Source organism: Passer domesticus, chromosome Z (genome assembly GCF_036417665.1).
Source record: "Passer domesticus isolate bPasDom1 chromosome Z, bPasDom1.hap1, whole genome shotgun sequence".
NCBI classification, from domain to species: Eukaryota; Metazoa; Chordata; class Aves; order Passeriformes; family Passeridae; genus Passer; species Passer domesticus.
Window position 1 is genome coordinate 48,574,754 of NC_087512.1, and position 12,076 is coordinate 48,586,829.

The window sequence follows — 12,076 nt, forward strand, 5'->3', positions numbered from 1 at the left end:
ATTCTTGCCCACTTGTCCAGCCACCTCTGTAACCTGTCAAGGATCTTTTTGGCTGGTCCTTCTTCCTTTTTAAAGAGTGCCCAGATATTTGGGCACTGCAGCTTAGTTAGGCAAAAATAAAGGTAGCAAGTGGTCTTGTTCATCCAATTCCAGTAATTTAATTGGCAGGATATCTGTCCCTCCTCCTAGAGAGTTCTTGTGCAGATAGAAACTAGTTCTGGTTTCCTACTCATGCTGCTAGAAGCCAGAGGTTTTGCTATATGGTTTGGTGAATTCCTTTAGTCCCTTTTACTTAGAGAGTGCCTGGCCAACAAAGTACCTATACGTCCACTATGAATGGCATGAAACATTGAGGAGTCAGCCAGGAGAGCCCTGTTCTGTCCTGCACCTGCAGAGTGACTTGGAAGTGCTGATGAGCTCAGGGCTGTGAGCAAAGGCCCTTTTGTCCCTTTGCAGATACTTGGTGGGCACACCCGTGTGTGAAAGGTCAGGCAACAGCAATTTCAGCTTTGGTTGCTGAGACCAAACTCAGCTGGGCTAGGTCATAAGGAAAGGCTGCCCAGTCACCTGGAGGGGCCTGCTTTGCTATGTAAAGTGGCAAAATAGTCCTGCTGTATGTGAGTTTCCATGCAAACCAGTTTCCATACTAAGGTGTAGGATCTTAAGGCACATCTTACTGGAGAAGCTGCCCCTGTGTGCCAGGAGGAATTGCTCTTCATCTTCACGCCTTGTAGGTCAGAGAAGGGGAGCCTGCAAAGCAGCCTGCTGGAGGCTCAGCAGCACATATGGGAGCTGGAGATGGCCAGGAGCCGTGTGGAAGCCCAAGTGCGCAGGGCCAGGCAGGCCAAGGAGGCGATACTGGGTGAGAGCCTGGTGCGCTTTGTTTCTGCTGATGGCCCTGCCCAGTGCAGTGGCTGCGAAGGCAGCTCTGTCCGCAGGGCTTCTGAGCAGTGAAGCAGCTGAAGGCAGGTCCCTCCTTGCCTGAAACTGAAAGGGCTTAAGGCCAGCAGATTCCTCTGCTTGTGGAGTCTCTGACTGCTGCCATGTGTCATGTTTGCAGAGGATGTGAGGGGCCTTTGTCGTGAGCTGCTGGCTGTAAGAGCTCTCAGCCAGCAGCAACGTGAAGACATGGCTGAACAGCTCCGCTGGGCACAAGAGCAGTGCTGCAAGGCTCTGAGATTGTGGCACTCTGCTCAGGAAGAGGAAAAAAGGAAGCTCATGCAAGAACTGGTAAGAAACAATAGGCACCTGAAGATTTCAGTCAGGTTTGGTGGGCTGTCTCAGCAGAAGAGCAGCCTGAGTATGTGACATGGCCGCAAGCATCTGCTGTAGGCCACACGTTGCTGGGCCAGGCAGCAGGGCCTTCAAGGGCTCATACTTGAAGGCCTGTGAAGAGCCAGAGGACAATGCTGGGACAGTAGATGCAGCCACAGGTTCAGGATGGGCATCAGCCAAGTTCCCCAGGAGGCTGGGTGGTCGCCACCCAAAGCATGGCAGCGAAGGGGCAGGATCTTCCCCACAGCCTTGTGCCATGCAGCAGGCGGCTGCTGACCTTGCTGCCAACTGCAGTCCCAGCAGCTGGCTTCCTTGCTTTCTGTCCTCCCATGGTGGACAGATATCTTTGGACCTGAATCATACGCAAGAGGCCCCGTATTGCTGGTATTTCAGCTGGTGGCCTGCCTTGTGACTGGATCATTGAGGCGCTGGCCTCATTCTCATCCTGCAGTCCATGTGCAGCTCTTCCTTGATCAAAGGGCAGGCTCAGAGGCACAGAGCCTCTGAGAACAGGCAGAAATGCTGAGGAGAGAGGGGTCAGAAAACAGGCAGCCATGGGAGCAGGGAAGGAAGGTGGCATCTCCTTCCTTCCACCTGCTGACACTCCCTCTAAATTTTGGGTTAGAACAGCATTGCTGGAGGGCACAAATTCACGACTCATGTGCACTTTCCAGGTGGGAGGGTTGTTGGAGGGATGAAGCTTCCATTTCTTTCTTTGGAGATCATTGCTGGACTTCATCAGGAAGTGTCTCTTCCCCTCATCAGGAGAGACAACTGGAACAGCAGCATGTGGAGGCACAAAAGCAGCTGGAGGAACGGGCAAACCTCCTGGCAGAGGTACAGAGGGAGCAGGAGAAAAGGCTGCTTGAGATGAAGCAGAGAATTGCCATCATGCAAGCTGAAGAAGAAAAGCTACCAAGCCAAGGCAGTCAAGAGGCACAGAGTGTGGAAAGAGAGTTTGTGTGCTGTTTTGGACTCCTCTGGGCTCCTTATGGGCACTGCTTCTCTGGGCACTGTCTGTCTGGGTGGCATTGTCTCTTGGCTGGCCCCTTAGCTTTTGGAAAGCGAGACCACATCAATCTTGGTTGCCACACAAGTGGAGTGTGGGAAGTTTAAAGCCATCTTCTCTTCCTTTGTGTGCAGGTGCTGCAGGAAGAGCAGCGTCAGAAGGCTGCTGTCATCCACAGGGTGTACCAGCTGCAGAGAGAGCTGAAGCAAAGTGAGCAGCTGAGGCAGGAGCTGAATGAGGAGTGGCAGAATGGGCAGATGAGCCTGAGTAGGCAGGTAGCAGAGGGAAGGGCAGTGATGGGGGCAGGAACTGGAGATCTCAAGACAGTGGAGGCAAGGACTACTGCAGGCACTGGAAGCACAGAGCCTGGCAGGCTCCAGTGCTGAGCAGCAGGAAGAAGAGCTGGGATGGAAGGGTTAGAGCTGGGTAGAGAAGCAGAAAGAAGTGGCTGAATAGAAGTGCTTTAGAGACTGGAAAAGAGGAAACCTGAGTGTGATGGCAGGTGCCAGTAAGATTTCTCTTGATGGAATATCAATGTCATGCTGTAGGCAGAGCTGCAGGAAGCTGAGAGGAAGATGAGGGCAATGGAGAAGAGGCACCAAGAGGAAATGAAAAGGATGCACAAGGTCCTGCTGCAGTACAAGCTGGCTGAAGAAAAGCAAGTGAGTGAAAGAGCAGGAGGCACTGCAGTCCTGCAACAAGTGGTCTCTGCCCTTGTTGCCTTTCTCCTACAGAGCAGCAGTGGATGGGGGCAATGTCTCTGACCACCGTGCTCTGTGGGCTCCATGGCAGCTGGACAGAAGGACAATTCCTGGGCTGCTGAATCTCAGCTGCTGCCCTGGGCAGCAGGGCTAGTGCTTTGGCCAGTGAGCCAGCAATCCTGTGAATGTATTTCTGCTGGCCTCTTAGTGCTCCCTTTGTTTTTTGAGGGGTTTGTTCAGGTGAGCATGGTGACCCACACAGATTCTGAACAAGTTCTCCCTGTCCATGGTGACTGCAGTCCTCAGAATGGGGTAAAGTTGCTCTTTCCCTTTCACGCTCTCCTCTACGGCTGGCTGTGACAAGCTGTAGTCTCTGACTGCTTGTGTGGGTTTGACTTGAGGAGGAAGAGTTGACAGCTCAGCTTGCAGCCTAACACCAGTGCTGTTCCTAAGGGCTTGCCTTTGAAATGCTCTGTCCGGGCATCTCTGCCAAGCACCTTTCTGACACAAACAAATTTCTCGTCCCAGGTGGATGTAGGATCTGCCATCGAAGCTGCTGGTGCAGCAGCATCCTGCCAAGAAGCCTCCTCTCTGCAGCCTGAAAACTGGAGTATGAGCAGCTCTGCCCGCTCAAGCCAGGAGAGAGAGAAGCAGTTCCTGAAGCTGCTGAGTACGTCCTGGGGATTTCTTGTGTGACTGAGCAGTGTTTTATAGTGTGTGTGCCTCAGCATGGGCTGGAGCACATGTTCCTCCTGCCTTTGGTGTCAGACAGATTTTGGATCCCTACAGAAGGCAGAGTTGTGCTTGGGAGCAGCCAGGAAGTACTTTGGGGCATTCCTTTTGCCTTTGAGGGCAGCTGAGAGTGGGTGGGCTTTGCCTGAGCTTGCCTGTGCAGTGAAGACAAAAGCAGGGATTGTTTTGCAAGCAGCAGAAGGCTGCAACCCAGCCAATGACTCCGTGAAGGTGTGTGTGCTAGTCTAGCCAAACTGATGAGAACACTTGGCTTCCTGGATTCCCTTTAGATTCTGACTTGTCACCAGTCATTGGAGACAAAATACTTTTGAGAAATTGATTGTCTGTGGGGCTGGTTTAATACTGGTGTTGTTTTGATGACTGTTAGTACATCTACTATCCCTTCTACAGTTTGGGTTTGATAAGAATTCTACATTTTGGTTAGCCTGACCTCCTGGAAGATAACATGAGGTGACAGCACAAATAAGAGAGGAAGAGGTCTTTTCAATGTGCCCTAAAAGTTAAAACATTACATTCTTAGAACAATCCCGAGATATCAGAGAGGAAGAGTTGTTTTCAAAGTGCCCCAAAAGAAGAAGGACCCTTTTTTTACAATCCCTGTTTGATATTTTAGTTGTATGCCTAGGAAGATGCATCAAAGAGACACATCCATGTGGCATTTCCAGATAGAACTGCCCTGCAGGCAATTCTCAGGAGGAAGCCCGCAGCCCCTCTGCTGCATGTTCCTCCAGTACCAGGCACTTTGTCACTGCTAATGCCCAGCTGATAAACACTCTTGGAATACTTAGCACTGGTCTCAATCCCTGCACAGATTCCTGCACTCTAGGAAAGCACACCAAGGCCTTGGTGACTCTGCAGTACAGCTGAGTTGCTTCTTACAACTAGTAATAGCTGCAGAGAGGCAGAGAGGCCTTTTATAAAGTCACTTCCAGCGAAGTTTATTTGACCATGGCAAAGGGGAACCAGAGACAAAAGATGAGCCATGTCCTCTGCACAAGGTTTAAGCAGGGGCAGGTACAGGGTTGGTAGCAAGGGGCAGGGCAAAGGGAATTAGCTCTCAGGGAAGAAGGGGCTGTCCACCAGGGGTACCATGACCCCCTCTCCTTACACATTGTGGCTAAACCACTAAATGTGTTTTTTTCAAAGGAACTCTTGCTGAATATGAATGGAGATACTTGGTGGTTTCCAACTGGTGAAACATTAATATGGCTTAAAACTCATGCGACAGGGGAATAATTCAGCTCTGTGCAAAAAGACATTGTTGAGCTCAAATTGGGTGCTCACAAACAGCTGTTCAGCAACAATCATATTTCTGTAGTGTGCATGCAGCAACCATAATGAAGATTTGTTTTCTGAAATGTCTGGGCATAGGTAGCCAAGTGGAATCCAAAAGAGAATTCCTTCAGTCTGAAGGAACATCTATTTCAAACCCATCAGACTGACAGGCCTGGCTACACTGACATAGACAGAGAGAATTTGTAGTTAATACTTTCTGGGTAAGTTCAGTCTTTGGGAGAAAAGGGAAAAAAAGGCTCTGGAAATGAAGCCAAGATTCTTAGAATATGCTGAGGTAGCAGGGACCTGCCAGGATTCTGGTCCTCCACAGGACACCACAAGAATCACACCCTGTGCCCAAAGAGTTGCCCAAACACTTCTTGAGCTCTTGCTGCAGTGACCACTGGCCTGGGGAGCCTGTTGCAGTGCTCAAGCACCCTCTGGGCCATGAATGTTTTCCTGATATCCTGCCTAAAGCTCCCTCAACTCAGCTTCATGCTGTTTCCTTGAGTCCTGACACTCAAGGTCTGTTTTCTATGCATGGAAAGAACTATGGCAGTTGATATTTAGGCTTTTTAACATGAAATATTGGATTATCCATACAGAAAATCAGCTCCATCTCAGAACCCCACCAACACCAGCCAAGCGACATCTCTGGGACCTTCTGAGAGAGACACTCCAGCAAGAACTGCTCAGGTATTTTATGCATTTTTAACATTCTGGACTGTATGGTAAATTTTGCCAGACTTGCTGGTGGTATAAAAGCTGTGATGTGGATGTGCAGGACCTTCCCTTTTGGGAAAGACTTTGTTGGATCTCCTGAATGGGAGTGTCTTTCTCCCAAAGCATTTTAGCTCCAGACTTGAAGTAGGACTTGCTAAGTGCTAAGATGAGAAAGGAGGAATGAGATAGAGCCTGTATTTACCTGCAGTACTTGCTGGTTGGAATGCTCTTTTTAGTTAAGAAAGATGTGTTTTCAACCTTGGCCAGTTCAGAAATGCTTCCTTTTCAGAATGGGAGCAAAAGCTGACCCTGCTCATAGGTTCATGAACAAATTATGTTGTTATTGTTGCAGAAAGGGCCTCTGGCTTCCAACTTTACCAGTCCTGTGATGAGCAAGAAGAGGAGAATTGGTCACCAGCCCAGTCATGTCCAGGCAGAAGCTGGTGGCCACTTTTCTTCCTTCCTTCTGCCTTCCACATCCCTTTGCTTTTTGGACATGCTTCCAAGTGTTGGCTCCATTTCCCCCTGCACTCATGTGGTGCAAAACCCAGAGAAATTTCAGTGTTCCATCATCTCAGGACCCTCCAGGGTGCAGAAGGAGATCCCCAGTTCAAACAGGAAGAAAAATGAATTGGGGAGGCTGAAGCAGTTGCATCCCTTGGATTTCGATGAAGGTATTAATGTGCTGGTTTTCCTGACTCCTGTGTACATAACTGTGGTGTAAAGATTTCGTTATTAAGTGAAGCTTCTGCCTGAATTAAGGTGCAAGCGCACATCTTTCCACAGTCAACAGTAAAATGTTATTGAATAGTAAATGCAAAACTAGGGAGATAGAAAGAAATAAGAGAAGAGAGGCAGGGTGAGGGGAAGAGAGAGACATTCAGCAGGAAGATATCATCCCCACATGGGCCCTCTGCCATCCAGCCGGTCCTTCTTCCTCTTTGCTCTTCTCGGTGGTGGAGGCCCCAAGCCTCTCTGGAGGTACCACCTTTCTACTGTCCAAGACTGGGGTATCCACAGGGTGGTCACAGCTGTCCCCACATCTTGGGCTAGAAGCCATGGAAGCAGTGATTCTCCTTACCCACACTCTCTACAGTGGAGCTTTTGTCTGGTGTCCTAATTCCAAACCTTCCCCTCTGCTAGGCCAAGGCTTAGTGCTTTTCTTCCTGCCATCTGTGCTTCTCTCAGATTCCTCTTGTGGTGGTTCATCTTATGGAAACATCCTTCTTTGACAGTGTTTGGAAATAGTTAATTTTGCTCTTGCACCTTGTGACAAGGGAGCTTTGAAAGCTGGCTCTGGATACACAAAGGCACTGCTCTGCATCACGGCTGTACAATTACCCCTGCTGTGTGGTCATGAAAAATCAAGACTCTTTTTTTTTCTGCCATTAGATTAGATTGTAACTCTTGCTTTAAAAGACAACAACAGCAAAGCCCAGAACCTGTGCTGCTGGAACCTTGTCTAAAATGACATTAATTTTTAGAAATTCTCCCTCTAAGTAGTGCAAAACCAGTCGAGGACAAAGAAATGTGAAATTGCTTGCTGTTGGGAGAAGCTGATTAAAAGGAAGAGCCAGGCATTACAAAACCACAGGGAATGGGTTATTTCTTTCCATTTGATTTCTAGTAAACTGACAGTTGACTGAGACACTACTTTTTCCATCAGCAGATTTCCAAGACTGCATGCTGAATGCACAAACCTGTCACACATTGATTTCAGACTAGTTTACTGAAACAGTCAAATCTCCGTGATTCCATGGTTTTTCACTGAACTTAGCCTTTTCATGGAAACTCCAAAAGCTCAAAACCTGGGGTGTGGTATTCTGGAGATCTACTTTGAACTGGGCTGTGAGTTCCTCTCCATTCCAGCTGCAGAATTTCTTTCTTCAAAAGCTGTGGAGATGGTACAGACTGAAAACAGTGCTGAAAAGCTAAACATAAAGGCATAAAGAACACTTGATTTCTGATGACAGGGACACAGGCAGTAGGGCAGAGTTCAGTTGCTTTGTTAAATCTGTGGCTTATCTCTTTTGGAGGTTGACCTTGCAAATTCCAAGTTGGGTTTGGCGTGGAGGCAGGTTTAGAGTGTGCAGATGCCTCTTGCAAGTGCTGGTGTGCTTGTAGAGACAGGTGCTTTGAGATGGTCTTCCCACATTTCTTCTGGACATGCACACGGTACCTGCAAACCTTGGGATGCTTTTGGAAGGATTTCTGCTTGAATCCATAAGCACATGAGCAGCTTTTATCAGGCGGCAGTAACAAAATTCTGCCCAAATGGTGAAGGAAAAATCTGTTTTGTGATTCAAGTAGGGCTTAGGCTTTTGTGTGGACTGAGCCATGAGAGCAAATGCACTTTTGGAAATTAAATGCTCACAGCAAATCCAAGTTGTATTGAACATGCTCTGACTATTGGTATTTCTGTCCAGTTTTATTACTATATTTACACTTCTTTTTATCCTTCTGCTATACCATGTAATAGTTTGAACACTGAAATCAACAAAAGCAAATGGAACATCACATGACAGCTCTCTCCTCAAGAATTAAAGCTCAGGTGGCCTAAAGATTGGCAAGAATGGCTGAGTTTGAACAAGATTACTTTGTGTAAATAAGGGCAATGGAAGCTCATAAGGAATATAAAGGATCCTGTGGGTCTTTGATGCTTGGCACAAAACCTCAAGTGGAAAGCAGAGATTACCAAGATCCTGAGTGTTTCTTCCTGTTTCAGCTGACTTTTCCTTATGGCAGCTCTTTTTATTATCATCGTAGTTCTTCAACATTTCTTTGGAAAGAGGGCTTTGAGGTTATATGTGCAATGCTTCCCAAATGCCTTTGAGATGAGACAAAGGTTAATTCACAAGTGCAGAGCTGTTTCCAACCCCATCCTGCCACGTTAATCTGTTTTGGCTGCAGGTCATTGGAGCCTTAGTGCCAGTAAGCCCAATAGAATGGAATTGGCTTTCCTGGTGACAAGAGTGCAGGCACTCCTCCAAACTTTGGGCCTCTGGAACTGGCAGGGAAGTGGGGATATAAACATGGTGTGAGAAGAACTCAGCTTCCTTCTTCATTTCTTGTTAGAACCTCAATGTTGGTCTCTCTTAAGCTGTTGTCTTTTGTGAAGCTGCATCTGTTGTTGCAAGAATTGAATGGCTCTGCAGATGACACCTCATGCTTTATATATGAGAAAATATATAGCTGGGGCTAACACTGTAGGAATGCACAACCTGTAGGATAAAGTGGCCATTCCCTCTTTCTAAACCCCAGGACAGGCTACTGTGGAAAACGTTGTGTGTGCCCCATTAATAAATGTTACTGCTTCTTCTGAATAATTTATTGTGAAAAGAAAGGTCTGAAGGACTTTTTCAAGACTGTCCAATGGGGATCTTTTGACCTTTTAATGATTTCCTGATGAAGAATGTCAAAATTCTGCTTTTCTGCAGGAACAAGAAAAGATCCTTCCATTGCCTCCACATGCTCTGCAACAAGCAACCAACCAGACTACTTGAGGTGAGTCAAATAGCAATTCACTCTTGCCACTCTCAGTGGGGTGCAGTGTCCATCTCTTTGCTGTGCTGAAAGGATGAGTTTGAGCAGGTTTTGTTGGGCCTCCAAGGCTCAGAGCAGAGATGAACACCGAGGTGGGTCAGGCCTGGACGGGCCCTCCCTTCCTGCAGTGCAGCTGCACAGGCTCAGCTGCAGCAGTGCTGCTGCATCCCCTCTTGGCATTTGCAGGAGAGGAGGGAGAAGTGTGTGTGTGGTATAAAGCCCTGGAAATTGCTCGCAGCTTGTGTCAGGGCAGTGATGTTGGCAGGGGCAGCCAGGCCTCCTGCAGCTCTGAGGCTCTGGGGCAGCTGCGGCCTTTGGAGCAGGCGCGGCAGGGCCCCAGGTCACATTGCTCCGGGACCTCCCAAAATGTGGAAAGGCATCTGCAGTTTACTTTTCAAAATTATCCTGCATATTAATAAGGTGTATCAGGCCTAGCAAGCATCCTTGGCACAAGTTGTTGTCTGTCCTACTACTGAGTTTCAACTTGTTAGCAATTTACTGCTTGTCAGTATTAATCTCAGGGTGGTTTGAAGGAATTGATTCTGATGTGGAGGGAGTTTTTGTCATCCAATAAGAACCAGACCTTCAGGCCCAGAGGTGCAGAAGCATTGGTGTGAGAGTGTTGGCAAGTGGCATCTATTATTCTCATTGCCACTTCATCTTGGATTTGTATCATGAGCTTGATAAACCTCACACCTGCTGATTTGAGGGAGAAGGGAATGAAGAAGGTTTGACTCCCATCAGTGGCTTGAAGCATTAATGAGTTTTGGCCTCCTGAGGAGCTGATGTGCTTTGGGTATTTCTTCTTGTAGTTTCTGACTTGTCTAGAGTTTCCTTTTGTGGATTTGTTTCCTTTTGTGTATTAGAAATGCCTCAGTTCCCAGGTCAGTGATGTAACTGCTATCCAGTAGAAGAATCAAATATTATCATTGACTCTGCTTTACTGTTATGTCTACAGAAAAGAATGCAGCTCAAAAGTTCACCCATCTCCATAAATACATTCCTTTACAAAAATATTTTGCAGATGAATTTTCGCAGTTATTACTACATAGGAAGAGATTATAATTTAGTAATGTTTCTTCTCTTCCTGAAGCTGCTGTGTTTCTTTTTCCTTTGACATTTGAAATGAGGACACATAATTTCTAAATGTGCTCCACCTGCTCATGAAGGAAACCTCTACATTGTCAGCGATCAGTAACTAGAAATGGGCCACATAGAAATGTGTCAGATTCCCAGAGTTATCTGACGACATTCTCTTGATGCACATGAGCTTGAAAGCAGAAACTGTCAGTCCCAGAGCCACTGACTCAAAGCTTGTGTGTCTGTGTTTGACATTACCCTGTGCATGGTGTCAAATTATATGTGTGTTTTATGGAATGGAAATATACTCAAATGTTCTCTTAGAGTTCACTCAGAGAAAAATGGTCTCATTTTTTCCTTTAGAAAATACGGAGCCATTGTCTCCTTGGAGCAACGCCAGCGCTACAAGGATTACTTCAATGCAGAATATGAGGAATATCGGAATTTATATTTTAAGATTGACAAGACCATCAAGAAGTTCAGACATTTTCAGGAACAATGGAAGTCTGTGACTCCAGGCTCCAAAGCCTATCAGGTAAAGAAGGATAAAACCAGGAAGACTGTGCTTCATCACAACAGTGTTTTGGATTCCCTGGAGCTGCTCAGTGAACAGAGGGAAACTGTGGAACTGGCATATATGCTCAGACACTGCTTGGGCTGGGTCTGATTTTGGCAAGACCCTGCCCAAAAGCCTCTGTTTGAGCTGTCTATGAAGAAACAGTTGTCTATGAGAGATGTCCCAAGCAGAATCTTAGAGCATGGGCTGCTGCTGTTGCCTATTGAGAGGCTTAATTACAGATCTTGGGTGATGCTGGGAGATGGAGATTTGTTTTGCAAACCTCCCAGAAGAGTGGTGGCTCACAGAGAAGAAAATCTCTAGAATCAGACTGAGTGTACTTTTAGTGTTTTACCAAAGTGTGCATTTTATGGTGCCAGTGAAACAGTATTCATGGTTTGTATTTGTTTGTTTGTTTTTGTTTTTTTTTTTTTTAAAGACGCTGTGTCATTGAGTCCCAGCAGATTATCAGCAGTTACAACAGGTACGTGTGACACCAGACCTGCAGGGCCATGGCAACTGCTAAGTTTGCCTCAAGGCGTTTTTAAAGCAAAGGACATCAGATTCTAAACTCTGCAGAAGGGTTTGCATGCCCTGATTTTCTTTTGTTTTCTCCTTCACAGGGTAGCCCCAGCTACTCTGAAATGAGGAGCAGGTGCCAGTACCTCCACAAGAAGCTGGCCCATATTTAGAGCTGCATTTCTGAATTTGACCAGCAGTGAGTGGAGTACTGGCACCAGACATCTGCTTCAACAGAGGAACATCTTTGAACTCAGGATTTTTCATTTCAACGGAAGATTAGGGTTTTTAGGATTTCTAAAATTAGTACAGAAGAGTAGGTTATGTTAGTACTGAGCAGTAAATGATTTCTTATAAACGTACGATTAGTTCAAAGAATTTAGGAAGTTTAAGTTGAAGTTGAAATATGATTGTATTGAAATTTAACAATAAAGAAATCTCACTATTGGTAATTCCTTCTCTCATTGTTGATTGTATCATGTTTGGAGTGGCTTTTTACTGGTTAATTCTTTTCTTCAAGACTTATGCTTGTCCATTGAAATAAATTGATCAGTAGAGGGTGGAAGCCCACTACCTCTACTATGAAGTGCTCATTTTAAGAAAATATTGCATTGGGTGGAAATTCTTTATGATAAGTGTAGG

At 46.5% G+C, this 12,076-nt stretch overlaps 1 protein-coding gene across 5 annotated transcripts; it reads left to right on the top strand.

Annotated features, from left to right (window-relative positions):
- The first annotated feature begins 749 nt into the window (after positions 1-749).
- Positions 750-11,860, top strand: LOC135290512 (trichohyalin-like). Of its 5 annotated transcripts, none has more exons than XM_064404444.1 (12): positions 750-862; positions 1,061-1,230; positions 2,041-2,112; positions 2,419-2,559; positions 2,833-2,946; positions 3,214-3,297; positions 3,514-3,655; positions 5,619-5,709; positions 9,174-9,240; positions 10,723-10,894; positions 11,355-11,399; positions 11,544-11,860. In XM_064404444.1, the coding sequence occupies exons 1-10, from the start codon at positions 799-801 to the stop codon at positions 10,789-10,791; spliced, it is 1,014 nt and encodes a 337-aa protein (XP_064260514.1). In that variant the 5' UTR covers positions 750-798; the 3' UTR covers positions 10,792-10,894; positions 11,355-11,399; positions 11,544-11,860. The 5 variants fall into 5 exon arrangements, with proteins under 5 accessions (XP_064260514.1, XP_064260513.1, XP_064260515.1 ...); XM_064404443.1 differs by having other exon boundaries at positions 11,539-11,854; XM_064404445.1 differs by lacking the exon at positions 3,214-3,297 and having other exon boundaries at positions 11,539-11,853.
- The last annotated feature ends 216 nt before the right edge of the window (positions 11,861-12,076 follow it).